At 45.1% G+C, this 21,153-nt stretch overlaps 1 protein-coding gene across 1 annotated transcript in view; it reads right to left on the reverse strand.

Annotated features, from left to right (window-relative positions):
• auts2a (activator of transcription and developmental regulator AUTS2 a) overlaps positions 1–21,153 on the reverse strand; it is a 281,667-nt gene that overhangs the window by 9,377 nt on the left and 251,137 nt on the right. Inside the window, 2 exon segments of the mRNA XM_079647564.1 lie at positions 1,211–1,512; positions 2,699–3,230. Of these exon segments, the coding sequence (XP_079503690.1) occupies positions 1,211–1,512; positions 2,699–3,230 (834 nt within the window).

Raw genomic sequence — 21,153 nt, forward strand, 5'->3', positions numbered from 1 at the left:
ACATCAATGAAAAGTATACACTAGGAATGCTACAGATATAATACAAATAATAAAAGCTAAATTCACTACTTATACACACCATCTAAACCCCCTCTATAATCATTCTTCTTATATATATAAATGTATATTATTTAAACTATTTCTCACTTCCGTTCCATTACAATTCAGATATATTATATATAGTATTCCACATTTAGCTGGGTCCTTCTGGAAGACCCCCAGAGGCTCTTGAAGGGCCCCGGACTCATGTGAGAGCTTCATATGTCATAAAAAGGGAGCCATGTCAAAGTTACAGAAAAGGAAACAAACGGGAAAATGGCTGTGATTATCAGCATGTCATTTTAAATTCAAGCGAGGCTGGAGATGATTAGATGTGTCTGACTGCTGGATCGGTCAAACGCAGTGATTTGATACACTTCAGCCCCTGAGAGACAACATCTGTTGTTCTAATAACCTCTGCACAGCCTGTGGAGAGAGAATGGATTTCAAGTAATCGCTGGCTTTTCTTCTAAATTCAACAAAACGTGCCTTGAGAGATATCTCCTCCAGAGTAACCGTATCCTTCCTATTCCACGGTGACTCACTGCAATATTTTCTGCATTCATTTCATGCTTTTTATTGGGCTGGGAGTGGGGATGGAATTTTATCCTCATAAAAATGTCATTAGTATCATTTGAAAAAAATCCATCTCGCTCCATTCCGTATTGACCAAATTGATTTCTCGCACATGAACATTATTCAAGGGGAAAATTGAAGTTGCTAATGGTGAGCTCCCCCTCTTCTTCCAACGCTGACCCTGACATTTAGCTTGACGCCACAGCGTGGAAATGTGGTCTGCGATCGCTTGTGCAATGTGTCCTGACCTGGTGGGGGATATTACTGGTGTGTCTAGAGTCAACCAATCTCAGCGTGACAGAATGTGTGAACTTGAACTGTCTACACCACTATAAACAACATGTGGATTATCTTGGACTCAGTTGCTTGTTCCTTTAAATAATTACCGGGGTAACATTGTGCCTGTCTCTGCATCTCAAATACTTCCAAATCATATTCTGCTGAATGTATTCCCTGCATACTTCTCATATGTCTGACCGTCCAGGAAAACTGATGCAACAACTGGTTAAAATAAGAGTCAGCTATTAGTGTTTTGTTGGCAGCCGTGTGTGTCATCCTCTGCCACGTCACATGGGGGCGCTGGGTGTGTGTTTACCTGAGTAGGAAGGCCCAGCAGCAGGATGTCCGGGGCCTGGCAGGGTGCTTGACGTAAGAGGTGGTGGTGGAGGCAAGGCTGCTGGAGGAGCGAACATATTGGGGTGATGTGGGTGAGGCGAGGACTGCAAGGCAGGGGGGAAGCTGTGGGGGGTGCTCTGGTTCGCCGCCAAGGGCAGCGGGAAGGGGGAGGCTGCTGCTGCTGCTGCTGCAGGAGGAGGAGGCGGGTGGTGGGGGAGGTGCACAGAGGGAGCTGGGGGCCCTTGGGGCTTGGTGCCTGGGGTGCTGCTCCTGCTGCTGCTGCTGTAACCACAGAGAATACAGAGAAAGATGGAGAAAGGAGCCATGTTAAGCCAAGCATAATCAGTCAGAATTAACACTCCGATGTTCAATTCCCAGCACAGTGTTTTCACACCTCAACTGTCCTCCTTTTACAAACGCCTCGCCTTGCATCTCCCTTCAGAGAATCCAGGGAAAACATGATCCGAGAAGACACCACATTCACAACACCCTCGGATGCAAATAAAACACAGCTGGCAACAGAACGTGCATCTGTCTGTGAACAGCTCAGGCACTTCCTCCAGAGCCAGGTAGTGAACATGTACAGCGGAAATGGGATGAGAGGCAGGGAGGGTGTGTGTGCATGTGTAAGCAAACAGTCTTTTGTAGTGTGTGTGGGTTTTCCCCGGGGGCAGTCACAGAGCTTACTTCTCCACCGCTCCGTGCACTAAGCATAAAAGCTTGTTTCCAGCGCCGGCTCTCCGCTGTGGGCCCTGACTGAGATTACTCACAGCGGGTGCCAGGCCCTGTTGGCACACAGTCTGGCAGCGCTGGCACAGGGAGGGAGGGGGGGGGGGGCTGAGCCAAGGCCTGAGAGCTGTTATTGGGACTGAGAGGATTCTGAAGGAGCTATCCTGGAGCCTTACATAAATGGAGAGCCTCACAGGCTTCAGTGCTTCTCCACAGAGATAGGACACAACAGAGCAGCTCTCTAGTTGTTTTTATAAAATGAAAAATGACTGTGGTCATACAAAGCGGAATTCAGCTGAGGTTACTTTAAAAACATTTCCAGGAAGCATATTGGAACTTTAAGGCTGTTTTTCTCTTGTTTTCATGCACAAAAACACTATCATCAATACACTTCAAGGTTGTGCTAAACCTTTGCACATACAGTCAGTATAATTGCTAGAGGCTTGGCGATGATGTGGATGACTAATAAATCACAGGCACTCCGGGCGCCGTCTGGCCCTTTTTATTCTGTTGTTAATAATCAGTGCTTCTGTTTGGCTCTGGAACTTCAAGCTCTCCCTCAGAGCAATCTACATACTGATCGGGCATCCTGTGAACGTCCAGATCAAAAGATATTCCAGCATTTTCATCTGTGTGAATGTGGAAGTTTGCACACTATCTTCTGCTTCAAAGCGCAAAAGGATATGAGAGACCTGAATGTTTGAAAATAAATGTTGTGAGGTCGTGTTATCAGCCTTACCTGTGCCCGTTGAGGTTGAGGCCGTTGTAGGCAGAAAGGGGTCGAGGGTGGCTGCGTGACGGGGGCCGGTGGGGCCCGGCCTGACTGGGGTGCTGTTGGTGATGGTTGGGGAGGGCTGGCGATGGGGGGTGTGGGTGAAGGCTGGGGGTCTGCGGAGGCCGAGGATGTGACAGCAGTGAAGGCTGGTGCTGGGGCCGGGGAGGGGGGGGTGGCGAGGGCTCTTGTCCCTGTGCGAGAGGCAGGGCTGCGGGCGTCTGAGGCCTGGGGAGCGCCTCGGAGCGGGGGGGCAGGTGTGTGAAGGCCGGAGCCTGGGCAGAGCTCTGAGTGAGGGTCCGATGAGGGGACAGGGGCTGGGGGAGGGCTTGTGTGGGCAGAGGCTGACGGGGGCTGCTGGACGCAGGGGGGTGGGGGTCCCTGCAGGGTTCCTGGCTCCTCTCCTGACTGCGCTCTAGGCCTGACACCTGGAGGGGGCCCGGCCCATGGGGCTCCTGGCTGCCATTGGTGGAGAGCACATGGATGCCAAAATCTGGAACTGTGAAGAGAGAAACAACTCTTAGTTTTCAATATGGTGCTCCATTTTGACTTAAAAGTTTAAACAAGTGCTAACGCATACATTCACTGACATGTTATTGAATGCAAGGAACATGCACTTAGAAGGAATGTCAAGCTGCTGACAACTGACAGAATCAGTGTACCTGCACCCAGCTATAGTGCCCTGCTCTGTACACATGCATGATGGCCTCCTGCCCTCAGGTAAAAACCCTGTCTTTGTCCAACTAGCTGCCATCTCCACTGCCATGCCTAGTTTGTGTCAGTGTTTTTAGCTGACATACAGAATGACACACATGTATTCCTAGTCCCACTCTCGTAGTGACACCCACTGCTGGTGATGCAACTGTGCCAGCCCAGACCTGAGCCCCTCCTGCCTTTAACACCGTCCCCGGGGACACACTACACAGCTGAAATGTATTTTGCATGTTCAGGCTAAATCAGTCAGCATTGTACACAAAACTTCATTTAAAAAATGTAATGCTTCAAATGTTATTTTATTAGCATTTTTGCAAATACTGGTTTAAAAAGTTATTCCCCATTGGGGATTAATAAAGTATGTCTTCTTCTTCTTCGTTTCTTCTTCTAATAGATCTATTGTATCCAGACATCTATCAGTATACACGATTGTATGGACTTTTGCATAGTTGCAGATATATATATTTTTTGATTTATCACTTTTAGTTCTTCGAAAGACAAGGAGACACTTTATCCAATAAATAAGCACAGCTATTCTTAATTATCATCTTTGCAAGCACTGGTGTCTGTTCTTAACCACATGCAAACAGGCTTTAAAGTGAAGATTGTTATATGAAAGGGCACGGTAGGATGAAAACACCACATTTATTAATTCACTTGAAGGACGGGTGCATAGTTAGCCTACTGTCTGACAAGGTGAGGATTGATTTTATGGGCTTTCGGTAATTACCAAAACCAAGCAATTACCTGCCATTAAAAGCCCTGTCGGGCCCCATTGTGTATTAATTGTGAATTAATCCGGAGAATGAATAATAACCGCTGTACAATGTTGAAGTCACACAGAACAATAGCTAATAAGCCCCGTCCGGGGTATTTCTCTGCAGAGACCTCCTCCTACAGAACTAAGTGCTCAGACATCAGCAGTCAGCGTGGCTGCTCCAGAGGCAAAGAGGCTCATTGGGGATGACAGTGCATACATAAACTGTAATTAACTCTCCCCAGGCCTCCCCAGGGTTTAGGGGCAGCAGTGCGGGCTCCACCTCCCCCTGAGGGGAGCCAGTTTAATCCCTTACCTACCAAAGAGGTGTGGATTGGGCCAGCAGCAGCCTGTCACTGTGGGCTGCAATCTCCCTGACACACTTCTCCCTCCGGACCCCCCCCCTGGGAGCAGCCCGTGTTAACAGGGCTCTGCGACAACCTCCGGCCATTAGCATTAAAATGCAAAGTAAGGTATTAGCAACGCCAGGTGCATGTGATATCGTAGTTAAGGGTCAGATGAGGTTATTCATGGTACAAAATCAATATCTACAATAAGAGCTATTGACTCTGCTCTTTGAGGGAGAGCTTACGTGGACATCTGCCAGACTGTCAGGAGACAAAGGGCACACTTTGCCAGTTGTGTTTTTGTTATAGTGGTTTTAGGTTATCTTGGGGCAAGCTCAAATATAAGATAAGTCCCCTTATAAAGTAGACAGGCGTCTGTTTTCAAAGATAACTAATCCTTACAGAGAAACTCAATCTCTTCTTTGTCAGTGTGTACACAAATCTGTTTTCAACAAACAAGAGCATCAATGAACAAGAAATCACAGCAGCACTTAAATCCATCTCCCTCACCCATGTCAATCTTCTCCACTTACAAATGCTATTACCGGTCAAGAGAGACTGCTGCTGGCAAACAACTTCACGGCAGCAGATGGGGACAAAATAAACTCCCAATTCTCAAGTCTCCCGCTGCACCGCTCCCTCCCTTAGGTCCACGGCTTGTTTTGAGAATGTGCTAACACGCTGAAAAGAGGGTGTCTATTCTGGTCATAATGAAGACTCGAGGGCCGGGCGGAGCGGAGCCGCAGAAGAAGAGAAGAGGAGCATACGCCAGCTTCTCTCCCGCGAGGGTTCATTTGTCAGTCTTCTTCATCCCTGGAAACAAATAAGCGCACCTCCCGCTTGGGTTGCTCGAAACGCAGAGCCCTGCTGTTTCTCAACGTTTCAGTAGTGGTGCTGTTTCTAACAAGTGCGCGTTGCTCGGTGAAGCATTGCAGTGGAGAATGAGGCCTGTGGGTGTGCAAGTTAGTCGAGAAAGGCAAAAGCTAGAGGTCAGATTTAAGAGGGGAAGGGGGTACAGCAGGGATTTGTTTGGGTGTGTGTGTGCAGGAAAGCCATTCATTAAGGCTAGATGTGAAGAGGACGTACCCAGCGAGGGGCTTAGGGGGATAACTCATTATCCCAGGGTGAGCCATCTCCTACTGTTCTCTCGCGCACGCACACACACACACACACACACACACACACACACACACACACACACACACACACACACACACACACACACACACACACACACACACACACACACACACACACACACACACACACACACACACACACACACACACACACACACACACACACACACACACACACACACACACACACACACACACACACACACACACACACACACACACACACACACACACACACACAAAACCACTCCCGACACAGTAGCATCATTAGATTGGATATAACTCCGATCTGACTGAACTGAATACAACATAAAAAATGTTACGCTGTATGATAAATGTGGAGGAAAAATCTCCACTCCTCAAAAATGTTATTAAAAACTTCTATAAGACATAACAGTCATTTGTATGCCCTTTGTTTCATCTTTCCTTTGTTGTTACTGCCCTGCAGAGGACCACAGCTCATTATCACCAAGCAGCTGTATTTACTGTTAGCATTTTTTTATATGCTGCTTATATCAGATTGAGCCTGCTGCAGGGTTAATATGCCTGTGTATTGGTTGGTGAATGATCCTTCATCTGCAAGGTGTTTGGACTACTACAGCCATGTGCAGGCTCAAATGATGCCCAGAGATAGAGACAGGATGCAGAATATTAGGAAGTTTAATGTGCTGTTAGGTCATTACTGAAGTACTTAAGGGGATTTATTAAGCATACTATATTTCAATGTCATCCCGATACAGCCTGCCCCCGTATAAATGATTAACAAACGAGAGCCAATCATCTTTTCACCTGTCCTTTTGAAAAATACATTAGGGGCCAGCTTGCGCCAAAACCCCTCGCTAATATCTCTCTGGGTGAGTGTGGGTGGATATGACAGCCTACACCCGGGCCTGGAGACATCGTGACAGATTGATGGCTGCTGAGACCTCTGCGACATCCCAAGCCTGCGTCCCTTGCTGTCTCATGCTCCTCAAAATAGCGGCCCAACACATTCTAAACCCCTTACACTCATTGATGGGATTTCATCCTGCCAGGGGTCGCATAGCTCAAATCACACAAAACCAACAACCAACACATAGCAGGAGCCACGAGACTGACAGCTGAGCCCGGGCCAATATGTTCCCTGAGCAGAGGCCCAGCTGAGGCTGCTGCCTCGGAGACAAGGTATGGTCACACTAGCAGATTACGTAGTGTTGTAAGCATGTACAGTAATACATCTATCAAATTAACTTTAAGTATCAAAAGAAAAATGCTGATCATGTGAGGTGTTTCGTGAAAGCAACAACAACTATGAAAAGGTACAAATACCTCAAAACTGTGCGTGAGGTTTTGGACATTGTACTTTGTTACAGGAACCCATTTTAACCGCATTCGTAATATACACAATGGATTTTGTAAGGGTTACAACAATACATGAACATTTACCTTTACATGACTTGATGGTAGCCTTGTGATGATAATCACTTCTTGGTGCTGTGACCTTAGTGTTAATAAACTCAAGACATTACAGCACCAAACATAGTAACAGATATGCTCAGAACAATAGCCAGCTTTCCCGACGTCTCTATTCACAATGGCGGGGGCAGAGTTACTGACAGCTGTGCCACTGTTGAGAGCGTCGAGGAAACAGGTGCTGACAGGGAGGGGGGGCAGTCTGCTCTGCATTACGGACCCAGGGGCACCAGATGATGCAATGGCAGGTAACCTACAGTATGGGTGCTGTATCACTAGCTGTTAATACCATCCTCTGGTGGGAGGGGAACAGTCACCTTGGGGACTGGATCTGTTCTTGTAGCCAGCAGCATCACTTAAGAGTCTGCAGCCAGAGTCGGTATTATGTACTTTGTCATGCCAACATGCTGAGGTCAAGGATCGCTAATGTCTAATTTTGCATGATAACATTAAATAATTAAGATTGGAAAGCACTGATTTCCGTAAAGGTCAATTCTGCAATCAAATGTTGCTTGGATCCCATTTCCAGAGTTGGGAAGTTGTCCTTGCGACTTTGGTGGGTTCATTCCACATTAATATACAGTCTGTATATCGTATTAAATGTATTGATGGTGGATTACATAACAGAAGTTATATTTCTGACTGTCACTCCAAAAGCCGTACCGTGTCAGCATTAAGGGATATATAACATGTAGCCTGTAGGCACTGTATATCTACAGTCTGGAAAAAAAAGTATTTCCAAGCAGAAGCCCTGACAACTCCAAAACCCAGAGCTGTCTATCACAGCTGGCAGAGACCTTCGATGTTGCACTTATTCACTGTCGCCCCTGCAACTCCTTTTCTCTATCTCCGTCTGGTGTTCTCAATCCAACTCCCTGTTGTGCATCAGTAAGCAGGATCACGCCCAAACCTCTCACAGATCACATCCCTCTTCCAGAGGCTACAGTATTACCACTCTCCGGCATACTACATTTTATGAAAACTGTACCCCGATCCCTTTGAGACATAAACGGAATACTTTGGCCCAGAGACATTCTTTATAAGACTGTTGGCCCGTGAGGTTATTTGTGTTGTCAGGAGACTAATTTTCCTGCCCTACACTTTGTCCTCTTACTGCCTCATACATCATTATCCTGCTTCTCCTCAGAAAACTGAAAAATAAACAAAGCGAGACAGACTGTTTGCTCAAGTTGAATCAATTAAAGTGCAGAGTATGCTGAACAAGGATTTCAGGCCCTCATTGAAAATTCCATCTTGCATTGGTATGTCTCAGTAAACATTAATTACAATCAGGATCCCCCTCAGTGCTTTCAGGAGCTGTCTAAGTAAAATCTCCCCTTAAAAATATTCACAGTCCCCAGTTATGGAGAGTGTTTTTTTACAGAGACAATTTGCCTCAGGCCATAATCTGGAAACCATTTAGTCCCTTAGAAAAAAAAGAAAAAGGAAAACACTGAAAACTCGCTTCTCTTCTATCTCCATATTTAGTTTGACAACAAAATTATAGTAGTAATTGAGCAGCAAGTGTTGACAGTGGTCTGACCTCAGGAGTGGTTTAGACAGCATATGTTCCCCAAAGAGCTCTCAGTAAACCAGACTGTTTATTTGTTCTTAATGAAGCCTGCAGTCGCATTAATGGCAGACATCTTTAACAGATCTCCCTCCCACATAGAAGAGAACAATAAACAGCTTGTTTCTGACAGAGATCGCTCTCACTCCTGTCCTCTCTTGCACATGCTCACAGAAACCCATTCGAGCTAATACAGAATACACTTCACTTAATTTCTGTCTCCATATCTTTAGAGCTACTTGTCAGCATAAACAGGTACAACTCTACACCATTATGCTGTCCAATACAATTTCTACCTGTGTGAAACGTACATACAGTGGGGCAAAAAAGTATTTAGTCAGCCACCAATTGTGCAAGTTCTCCCACTTAAAAAGATGAGAGGCCTGTAATTTTCATCCTAGGTATACCTCAACTATGAGAGACAAAATGAGAAGAAAAAAAATCCAGAAAATCACATTGTCTGATTTTTAAAGAATTAACTTGCAAATTATGGTGGAAGATAAGTATTTGGTCAATAACAAAAGTTCATCTCAATACTTTGTTATATACACTTTGTGTAAGTCTTCCCAAGGTTTTCACACACTGTTGCTGGTATTTTGGCCCATTCCTCCATGCAGATCTCCTCTCAAGCAGTGATGTTTTGGGGCTGTTGCTGGGTAACACAGACTTTCAACTCCCTCCAAAGATTTTCTATGTGGTTGAGATCTGGAGACTGGCTAGGCCACTCCAGGACCTTGAAATGCTTCTTACGAAGCCACTCCTTCGTTGCCCGGGCGGTGTGTTTGGGATCATTGTCATGCTGAAAGACCCAGCCACGTTTCATCTTCAATGCCCTTGCTGATGGAAGGAGGTTGTCACTCAAAATCTCACGATACATGGCCACATTCATTCTTTCCTTTACACGGATCAGTCGTCCTGGTCCCTTTGCAGAAAAACAGCTCCAAAGCATGATTTTTCCACCCCCATGTTTCACAGTAGGTATGGTGTTCCTTGGATGCAACTCAGCATTATTTCTCCTCCAAACACGTCTAGTTAAGTTTTTATCAAAAAGTTATATTTTGGTTTCATCGGACCCAATCCTCTTCTGGATCATCTAAATGCTCTCTAGCAAACTTCAGACGGGCCTGGACATGTACTGGCTTAAGCAGGGGGCCACGTCTGGCACTGCAGGATTTGAGTCCCTGGCGGCGTAGTGTGTTACTGATGGTAGCCTTTGTTACTTTGGGCCCAGCTCTCTGCAGGTCATTGACTAGGTCCCCCCGTGTGGTTCTGGGATTTTTGCTCACCGTTCTTGTGATCATTTTGACCCCACTGGGTGAGATCTTGCGTGGAGCCCCAGATCGAGGGAGATTATCAGTGGTCTTGTATGTCTTCCATTTTCTAATAATTGCTCCCACAGTTGATTTCTTCACAAAAACTTTTTTTGTTGAGCACATTTCTTATTCTATCTGATAGGACACATTTTGTTGTGAACACCTTTTTAGTGAAAAACTAACATTTGGAGAAAAGGTTATCAAAATTGGTCTTGTATGTCTTCCATTTTCTAATAATTGCTTCCACAGTTGATTTCTTCACACCAAGCTGCTTACCTATTGCAGATTCAGTCTTCCCAGCCTGGTGCTGGTCTACAATTTTGTTTCTGGTGTCCTTTGACAGCTCTTTGGTCTTGGCCATAGTGGAGTTTGGAGTGTGACTGTTTGAGGTTGTGGACAGGTGTCTTTTATACTGATAACGAGTTCAAAAAGGTGCCATTAATACAGTTAACAAGTGGAGGACAGAGGAGGCTCTTAAAGAAGAAGTTACAAGTCTGTGAGAGCCAGAAATCTTGTTTGTTTGTAGGTAACCAAATACTTATTTTCCACCATAATTTGCAAATAAATTCTTTAAAAATCAGACAATGTGATTTTCTGGATTTTTTTTCTCATTTTGTCTCTCATAGTTGAGGTATACCTAGGATGAAAATTACAGGTCTCTCATCTTTTGAAGTGGGAGAACTTGCACAATTGGTGGCTGACTACAGTAAATACTTTTTTTCCCCACTGTAGTTCACACACTCAGGAGAGTCTTTCTTTCTGCAGTGTTTGTGCTCCTTCTCTGGGAGATCAGCTGAATACCCTGCAGTGCACATTATTGGATGACATCTGAGCTCAGCTCCCCTGCGGGACAGGAAGGTGTTCTGAGTTCCCTGATTTTCTTAGACTCTCTCTGGTCACGTCTGCTGCCCAAAGTGGAGACAGCCCATGTGGCAAAAGTCTAAGCAGTCTACTTTGCCTGTCTTGCAAAAAGCTAAATGCAAATGTTTACAAATGTACTGTTGTGAAGTAGAAGAGCTAAGGTTTGCACTTTCGTCTGAACTCAGTTCACAGAGAAGTGGAAACCTTGTGTCAGTAACCTTAGAAGCTATCCTCTGGAGAATGTCCATCTATTAGCTCCTTATCCCTCCCTTCTTCAGCCCTGAAGACTTTAACAGCATTAGCGGCTCTAAGAGCAGTAACACCACACTCTGTGATACCCTCTCGTGTCTCCAGAGTGTCGAGCACCTCCCAGCAATGAGTTCACAGCTCACAGGCATGCGTGTTGGACATGCCCCAGATGGGAGTTCAGGGCTGACAATGATGGACGCTCCCCTGCTGGCCCTCCCAGACTCTCTATCATGTCAGCAGCTCTCTTAAGCTAGAGCCCAGAGGGGTGTTGGGTTACACCGCCTGGACATCCCGCCGTGTGGAGGGTCTTGGACTGGAGCTGTTTTATTAGTGCTAGACTCCCAGGGGTGGCCGGGGAAGGGGAGTGGGAAGCTAAATAGAAATAAAGGGGGGTTAGGTGAGCAGGCCAACTATTCTGGCTGCGAGAGCATGACATGTGTAGACTTCCAGTGAGAACACCACAGCGTGCTGATCTCCCCTCACAGTAACACAAACTGCTGCTTTAACAAGTCGTGATTGAGCCAAAGGCCAAAAGCAGGCCAGAGGAGGGGGAGGGTTGTTAAGTCGCCCCTTTTAACATCTATATGTCATGCTTGTCTCATCTGGTTTATGAATTACAAGTTTGAAGTCAAAGCAAGCGCGCATGTGAATATAAATAGTGTGTATGTGCAGTGATGTCATGGTGCATGGTGTGCATGGTTTACCCAGACATAAAGCCCTGACTCCTTCAACTGTCTGTGACTGGGATCATCTGTAAAATGGTAGCAATCTAGGGTAATTGGGCTTAGGAAAGCCACTAAATGTTTTGAGCTCTTCTGACAGATGCGAGGCCATAGAAGAGCGGCTGCCAGACCACTAAGAACAAGCACTTACACATGTTTACAGTACAACAGAGTGCAAGAGAGAAACAGAGGAGGGTAACACAGTGTCAGGAAAGAGCAGAGAGGGAAAACACGTGCCCTGTCCTGTATCTTACCTTCACCAGTATCCATCCGTGCTCCATTCACACTTTGTCTGGTAGAGCTAATGCGCACTTTCTCCTCTCTCGTCATAATAAAGCTTACAGAGAGCGGCAGCAGCAACAACACGCTCCCACCCACAGTAGCTCTGATTACAGCTGCTCCTCTAATGGCTCTTAACTCGTTCGCTCTAACACCCCACCAGCAGGAGGAGAATCTGCTGCCTTAGACAGCTCCTGGGTCCTGAATGTTCGGACGCTTTCCCCCAATACCTCCCCGCTAAAAAAAATACCATCACTTCTACCATCGTGCACATGAGGATGTATCGGTGGGATCAGTGGCAGCAGAGTGTCTAATTTCAAGCTCTCCTTTAGAGAACAAATCTTTATATATCCCTGTGCGGTCAGGCTGCAGAGAACGTAATAGGAGAAGAGCAAGTGGGTCACGGACTTGATGACGGGCATGCTGGCACAGGTGATCGCCAGAAGGGGCGGATGGATAGCCGGCCAAGGGGCCAGTCTCTCTTGCCAGGAGCCTGTGCAGGGCAGCCCTCAGGGGGACCCTCTCTGCCTGCGACTGACAGATCCTTTGCGGGTTTGGCTGTCATGCCCAGGCTCACTGAGGCTTTGAAATAACAGCAGCGTGTAATGAGGATCCATCCAGTCCACAGCAATTGGTCAGCACACACTGTCACCGTGGTGTAAAACTACACCGAGAGACAAGGCAGCTGTGGAGCGAGCCAGACCATTTGACCTCAACATGTCAGATGAACGCAAGCCAGCTGATAGGACTTCTCACAGGGCCTGATATCTCTACTAGTGAGGAGTGGTAGGTGTTCACTCTTTGTGTGCATGAAACTCCCTAAAGATACACACAAACGTCTCATGTCCGGCTGAGGACATGAGACGCTTGCTGACATGTAAGGCCTCTCAGCAACCTTCTTCTAGATCAACGTCACAGCAGTGTGTATATCATACCAACAACATACTGTGGATTTAGACATATGTCACCCAGTGACATCATGGATGTATAATAAGAACTGGATACAGCGTGGGAGGCGGGGCCTCATTCATTCCTATGAGAGTTGCTCAATGGCGCATGATGACAAAATGGCCCAACTTTTGAGAGAGCGAAACGTCACAGATTACCCGGCATGCCTGAGAAGTACCCGTATGTGCACTCATAGAGCATGCGCAACTTTAACCACGTCGTTCACATCAAGCACGTGAATTTGCGTATACGTAACAGCACCGTGCGTTCATGACAGCATGGTACTGGATTTATATTAACGAGGCGGCAGTTAGCAGCTAGCTAGTAAATTATGCTAAGTTACACATCAATCGTTATGTACTTTTATATTACGCTGACATCAGGATCTAGTGATATCCAAGCAACAGAGCTTCATTTAGCATGATACTTGTGTGGGTTGTACATGAAACCACTTTGTAATATATAAAAATGTATATGTTGAAGCCTGATGCTATGTTAAATGCTAATTTCTACCTGAAATACTTATGTATTTTTAATTACATTTTCGTAAAGCTTTCACTTTTTCAGCGGAATAAATATTATAACTGGTTTTGTTCAGCATTGCCAGCTTCACTGTTGAGCGTGATGTTGTGCCCAGCATTCTCCTTTCCTGTGCTCTGAAATAAAAATGTGGATAAGAATAAAACAACACTAAAATAAACACTACAATACAACTTGTAAAACTTTTGAAAAAACACAAGGTTGTTCATTTGTGTGTATACATATACAACACAGGCAATATACATATATATACAATTATAATTAATACAACTGTTAATTTGATTAGAGCTTTGACACATTTCTTTATTGATATATGTATAAATATGACGACTTAATATATAGTCGGCCTAATAGCAAACAGCTACGTTCAACTCTTTTAATGGTATATTGCGAGTGCAATAAGAAGCTACAGGAACGTTAATCTACGTCGGTAATATTAACTTTATTTAATACAACATTTACGGTACAAGGTTTACATCATACAGCCCATGTAGTATAATATTTTACAAATGATGAATTACAGCCAACATGTGCAATATATCCATTATTACAGCTCCGTGGGATGGCAGTGAGACGATATGGTCCGTTGTTATTGTGCATCCATGGGGAAAGACCAACTCATGTAGTACTGAACATGTCACATGAACGTGCCGGGCGGCGCGGTCCCGTGGGTTAGATGCGCGTTCATAATGCCGAGGGAAATAACTCTCAGAATAACGTTATTAGCACATTTTTACAACTTGAGGAACGAATGTTTTTAATAAGGGCTATACAAACGCTCATACTGGGTAGTTTATTTAGTTTAAAAAAAATTATTCAACGAGTTACAGACCACTCTTTCCCAATGTAAGTCAATGGGAAAAAGTGTTTCCGGGACCAGCAACCAAACGGAAGTGTAGTACCGCCGTTTGGCCAGCACGAATATTCTCATCAGACTCCGGCGTACTTCCTGGGGGCTTGAGTCACATGTGTAGCATGTTTGTGCATTCATACAAACATGCTGATTGTATTCCGTTCCCCACACTTACAATTGCAGAAATCAATTTTGTAATAGATTTTAATTGTTTATTGTTTACATCTGTGTTAGCAAGCTTGCAGTACAAAACATCTTGGCTTGTTAATGCCTTTACATGTAGGCATAATATCATCAGAATAGCATGAAAACAGCAACAACGAGGGCCCACTCACAAAACATTGCTCAATAGTTCTAGTAGTGATTAAACACCTAACAGAGTACATTTAAAAGGTACTATTTGCTACTGTGACAGACTGACAAAAGCTTCTTGAGGTGAAAGGTAAAAAATCGCTGGGCATTGTGAAATAACAAAGCTCTTTTATGAAAATACTACTTTGTTATATTGAATTTGCTATCATCTTATGTATATATACACAGGTACAGCTAAAAGACATTGCTGACCACAACATAAAAGCATACATCTTTATCCACCCCCATTTGAAAAAATAAATGCTTAGCATGCACCTTTGCAAAGCTCAGCTGATTTGATATACATTTTTGCTCAAGGCTGGGGAATAGAACTGTTTATGTATTTCTTTCTTATTTCTTTGTTGAAAAGCACATCATTGATGTGCCAATCTCAGCCTAGCCTTCAATAAACCTTGCTTTTCAAATTCAAGCAAACATAAAGGCAATAGGTTGAATGCTTTTACTTTAGATTGTTTTGTGATGCGTTTTCTAAGATGTGCTGTTCTGACCTGACATTGACTCGTGCTGCTGGGCAAAACACAGCTTCATAACTTGCAGTCACACATCCACCCACCTCAGGCAATGTGTGACACAATGAATAGAATGCCCAGGCACTTTTTCATTACAATGTCTCAAGAATGTTAATTAAAATAACGTGTCAAATCACTAGCCCAGAGCAAAATTAAACTAGAAGGGCACTCATAAAAACAAGGAACTCTGCCAAGGCTGTTTCCAGAAGTAATGTAATGGGTTCTCACATAGCCACCAAGTTCTTCCTTAATCCTGCCAACAGACAAACAAACCTACCAACTAACCACATTAAACCTACTTGGCGGAGATAATTAGTCACAAAACAACAACCAGAATATCAGAAAACAGAGATCAGCAGAACCCGAGAATTTCACAACACACTGGCTGGCACTGCAACATGTGTTTCTTGTCAGTTACTGTGGCAGCTGAGGGAAACAAAAGACAATCGCCTGTTGAGCCAACAGACTTCAAACACAGACATGCTTAAATCTCAATTACAGTCACATGCTCATAAAAACCCACACCCGCTCATAAACACCTTCGCTCACTCTTTTACTCTCTCACACACACAAAGAAACTCTACCAGTCAACAGGTCCAATGCCACTGTGGTTGAGATGCATGAAGTGCGGCTCTACTGTATGTCTCTGCCTGGATCTATTCCGTGTCAGCCTATCCTCCATGAATCTCTGTCAGCTAAGCCTAATGGACTGTACCAAACCAATCCATGGGGGATTTCTGTTAACTGTACAGAAGGCTCCTGACATGATTGACATCCTTGCCTCTATCTTTTTTCATTTTAGACTCTTAAATTGCATCGAGGGGTGTTGATGGTTTGCTCACCCATTGTGTGAAATGTAGAAAAAGCCCTTTCTCTCTTGCCCCTTCCTTACCCCCTACCTCTCTTTAGTCAGGAGGCAGAGTATGAGAGTAAATGGCTTGCAGCAATAGGGAGAGTGACAGTTCGAGCTGACACACCGACACCCCCATGATTTCACCGGGGAGAGAGGCATGGAAGGCTGGAAAGAGAAATCTCTCCCCAGAGAGTCATCAGTCTGGGCCTCTTTCAAATGGGGCCAACTGGTGTTACACACCCCGCATACAGGCTGCATGTAAGGCTCCAATTCAATAGAGCCTGCAGTGTTAACACAGTATAGGAAAAACTCATTCCAGAAAGGAATCAATGCATGGATCAAATGTCTGAAAATCTGGTGAAGTATCAATTTGCATGTAGCATTCTCTTTTTTAAATGTTCATCGGCATTACAGAAGCAGCCTACGTGCTACGTGTGTGCAAGCGTGTCAAGTGTCGTCTCATTAACCCGTTGCTCAGGTTTCACTACAGTTGGATTAGCAGGACACCCAGGGCAGAAACAAAGCTGTTAATGGCCCTCCTTCCTCTCCTCTCATCCCTCTGCTGATGTGGTGGTAAACCGACCCATCGCTCACAAGAGGGGAAGGAGGAAGATGTAACTAGGCTTAAGTTCTCACCCTTTTCTCACAGCCCTTTTTTTCAGGAAACCTCAGAGCATCCACATCAACATGCTTTCAAAATAACACCACAAATTAGCCGAGAGCTGTTGGCAAGCTTCAGACTGATGAGCCATGGCTGTGGGACTGCATAACTTGGCGCTGGAGGGTTAGTGTAGGAGAGGCTGGTTAGGATTTGAGCTGTTTATTTGAACTGCACCGTCGTCCAAACATTCAGCGGCCTCTCTGCTCCCTCGTCAAGCCTCAGAGCTTAAGCTGGGATTGTGTTGTTGGTGGGGAGAGAACAACTTGATATCCCCCTTTGGGCAGCGGCCGCCCTAAGCTTGGGTTACTTTAGGGGAACAATGCTGCCTCTGTCCGCGGCCTCCTACTTGGAGAAGACATGGGCTCAGACAGGCTTGCTAGTGTCAGGCATGGCCAGGGGATTCATACATCACAACACCACACTGCACACTAACTGAGCGTAGGGTTTAGGGGAAAAAGCTTCCAAACACGGCTTCCCAGCTTTGCTTCTAAATGGCCCAGAAGAGCCCCCGTCTCAGCACGCTAAGAGCTAAACCAGACGTGCAGCCCGTAAAGGCGCAATGGAACGTTTGCAATTGGCTTGAAAGGCCTGAAAAAGCAATCCCTTCTGGGATTTTGACTTTTGTACAACAGTGTTTACAGTAAAACCTGACACGTGGAATAAAGAAGGACTGCTGGAACCCCGAATTCAAACAGCCCCCTTTAGGAGCAGCTTAATCTGTAACAGATGGTGACAGTCCTGTGGACTTTGATAGGTTTGGGATGGCTGCTAAGAAAGGTGGCCAAAAGCCAGAGATGATGTCCGAAGAATGGAGATAAAATTGAACATTGTGTTACACTTTGTGTATATCAAATGCACATGCTTCAAAAGTCCTTTCCACAATACTTATATAACTTTACACAAAGTTATATAAGTGACCCACCACAAATCAACCATGTCCTCTCCATACACTCTCTGAAGCAGTTACAGTCTATGTTGAGATGACACCCAACACCAGGGGGCAATGTTGCACTAAAGCTCTGACTGCCCCATCACAACAAGCAGTAGTAGCCTGTGGAAATGGGCTGAGACAAATGAAAGCCAGGCAATGTGTGTGCAGAGCAGAAACACATGCAAGGGATCTAAAAAGCCGCTGCTAACAAACCAAAGTCCTTCTCTATAGTCCTCTTTAAATCTGCCCTGCGGCTCATCAGGGCTTTATTTCTGCCCTGCATATTTATGAGAATCAGAGAGGGGGAGACAGAAGAAAAAAAGATAACCTCTTTTCTTTTGGGAGCAATTAAAGCCTTGCTTTCATCAATCCTGCTCAGAGTCCTTGTGCTATGTCTCTAACTCGGCTTTTGGGTTTCTTAAAAGATGTGCTTACCCTGGTCTGGTACTGCAGGAGTGGAGAGGGAAACAAAAAGACTCCTTGTCCCAACCTCTTCCATTTTCCTAATAGACAACAGTATATGGTGGTGTTAAACCACAAAATCTGACTCAAATTATCTACACACAGGATTCCTAGTGCCAGTTTAGCATTACAGTATTGGCCATTTATTTGATGCAGAGGAAAAAGAGAGAGAGAACGTGATTGCCCTGTAGTGTTCGCAGAATTAAAAAAATCTTAACAGATAAATATTTGTACTATTGGGTGGCCTTCTGGTATTGTCTCATTAGATACACTCTTCATCACTATTCAACCCAAAATGCTTGGTTACATGCATTTTGCTAATCAGGGGTTATTTTATTTTCAAAATAGACCAAATCCTACTTCATGCTGCCGTTGTGGAAATAATTTCCCAGTCAACAGTTTACATCTTATCCGCTGTGTTAATCCCATCTCTTTTTCAGTGCATGTATCTGCAAAAGCTGCTATGCTGCATTTCTGGGACACGGGCACTCAAGTTATTTTCCAGAACCAAAATGTGTTTGCTGCAATGACATCATGAGGCAGCAGCGGGTACTTAAAACCACTGAAGAGGCGCTAGGGTTGAAATGGCTGGAGGGGGAAGACAATGAGAAGTGAAAAGACAGAGATGTGGATCATTCTGGACCAGCACTCAGGATGTTATGCACATACACATGTGCTCACCCAGTAATGCACACACACCTCTAAGCCACCATGAGGCCTCATTAAGGCGGTCTGCTCTATCTGCCTCTTTGGCAATGTCACCTCTACCGCAGGGACCAACGACTGACACAGGCATAATTGGCCTGAACACACCAACAGTGCATTGGGAATGACTGGGTGTTGATAATTGGTGTGTGTGTGTGTGTGTGTGTGTGTGTGTGTGTGTGTGTGTGTGTGTGTGTGTGTGTTTTATGACCCTGTTAATGCTGCACAGTTGGCAGGAGAGTGGTTGTTGTCACATTGGATCAGTGGATGCTGGTGATGGTGATGGGGGAGGACCTCTCCTGGGAGGAGGAGACTGCTGCTTTCAACACCTCCATCCACTCCCAGTACATCTCCATCCTCCAAACATGTAAAGGACGTGGTGATAAAATAAGGCCAAAAAAGCAAAATGCTTGCATTCAAAGCCTTGGTTTATGTATTAAGTAGAAGTTGAACTATCAAATCAAATATTTAATTTGTCAGTGCTTGTAAACATTTATTTGGATATCAACAACCCATTCAAATGTGGTTCTCCTTCCTATGTTACATGCAGGCTCGCTACATTATAGGCCCTTTCCGGGGGGAGACCCAAATGAGTCAATTTTAAATCAGCAAAGGCAAAACAATCTTTGTCTCTGTCATTATAATTCTAAATATTATCCTGGTAACATAGCTGGATCTCTGAATAAACATGCTTACATGAATCCTTTTACTTTACTTAGACCAACCGAACATTTGCCACAGAGCAGTACCTCAGAGACCTGAAAGAAACAGACCTGTACATTATACAGTTGCTCAGCATTCAACCCTGACTGGCTGCTAAACCGCCACATATCTCAGTGTGGTAGACGCATGGGGGCCAGCAGGAAAACGAAGGTCTTTCACTTTGATCTCTGGAGTGCAGCCCATTTAAATGTTTGTGTTTGAGATGTAGACCTTTATTTTTGTCCTGATGGGTTCCAGGCTCTTTGGGTTTAGTGTGGCATGTCGGATATAGGAGTGTTTACACAGTCTCCCTCCAGCTCTCCTGGTGCTGAAATAAGTGCATTAAGATGGATGGATTTACTTAGTCTCTAACCTCGGGACATGGGGAACAAACTCTGAATGACCTCTTTGTGTTGCCGAAGTGGATGGCAGGAGACTGGCCCACAGTGCTCCAACAGACCATCCACAACATTTTCTTAAAACTGATCCTCAATCAACACACTTATACCAAGTGGGCACCAGCAAGACCCTTGGTCACACATTCAGTATTTACTAGACTGATTATCTGCCAGAAATTCTAGAACTAGACCATAGTGCATATGTTGTGACTGTAAGGTGACCAATAGGCAAAAGAAGACAGTCAGGATAAATAGTGCTCTGATTGTGCTTAGTATGTACATCTGGACGTGTTGCCATGTTTCTCTTCCTGCAGACAGATACAGTAAATGTGAGCTGTAGACAAGGGGGCTTCACCATTGTGTGCGACAGCGAGGCAGTAAATCAGCCAGTGCTATCCTTGATTTGTTAACCTTTGTTTGGCTGTGTCAGCAGATGAGGCACGGCTGGAGAGGCCCCCTTTCATGGCCATGAATTACAGCCATTCTCTCTATAGTTACAGCCATGGAGAAGAAGAAAGGGGCAGGCCTTCCCTCTGTGCAGCACAGGATATTGAGCTTCCTTTACTCCTTAGAGATACATTAGATGCTCCTAGCGGGGGACGGGTAACCAAAAAAGCAAAGAGCTCCGGGGAAACGCCTGGAGACTGCTTCAGTGAAGTATCCTCCAGATCCCTGTCTTATTTCTCAAAACATGCACGGTTATTAAATATCAAAAGAGCATTTTGATTTTAATAAAGCTTATGTAAGCTGAAACAACAATGCTTTATTCCAGCAGTTATGTCTGGAGCACAGGGGGCCGCGACCTCTCTGTGACCTCCCTGCTCCTGGTGAGGAAGAAGACACTGATCTTGGCTGTAGCACTACATCAGCACGTATGCAAGGCCAATGGTGGTCAGGTCATCTTTCCACTGTGCATCAGGTCAAGTTCCACAGGCGGCCCTGATTCCTCGACACACAAACCCACACAGACGGCAGAGGTCAGCAGGAGGCCAGCGCAGGGAGCCTGGGGCAGTAAACCAACACTGCTGCAGTGAAAGGCCAACCTTCTCTTTCCAGTCCGCTGAATGAGTTAGGGAGCTGCCTGG

This window comes from Notothenia rossii (assembly GCF_949606895.1).
Source record: "Notothenia rossii genome assembly, chromosome: 9".
Taxonomy (NCBI): Eukaryota; Metazoa; Chordata; class Actinopteri; order Perciformes; family Nototheniidae; genus Notothenia; species Notothenia rossii.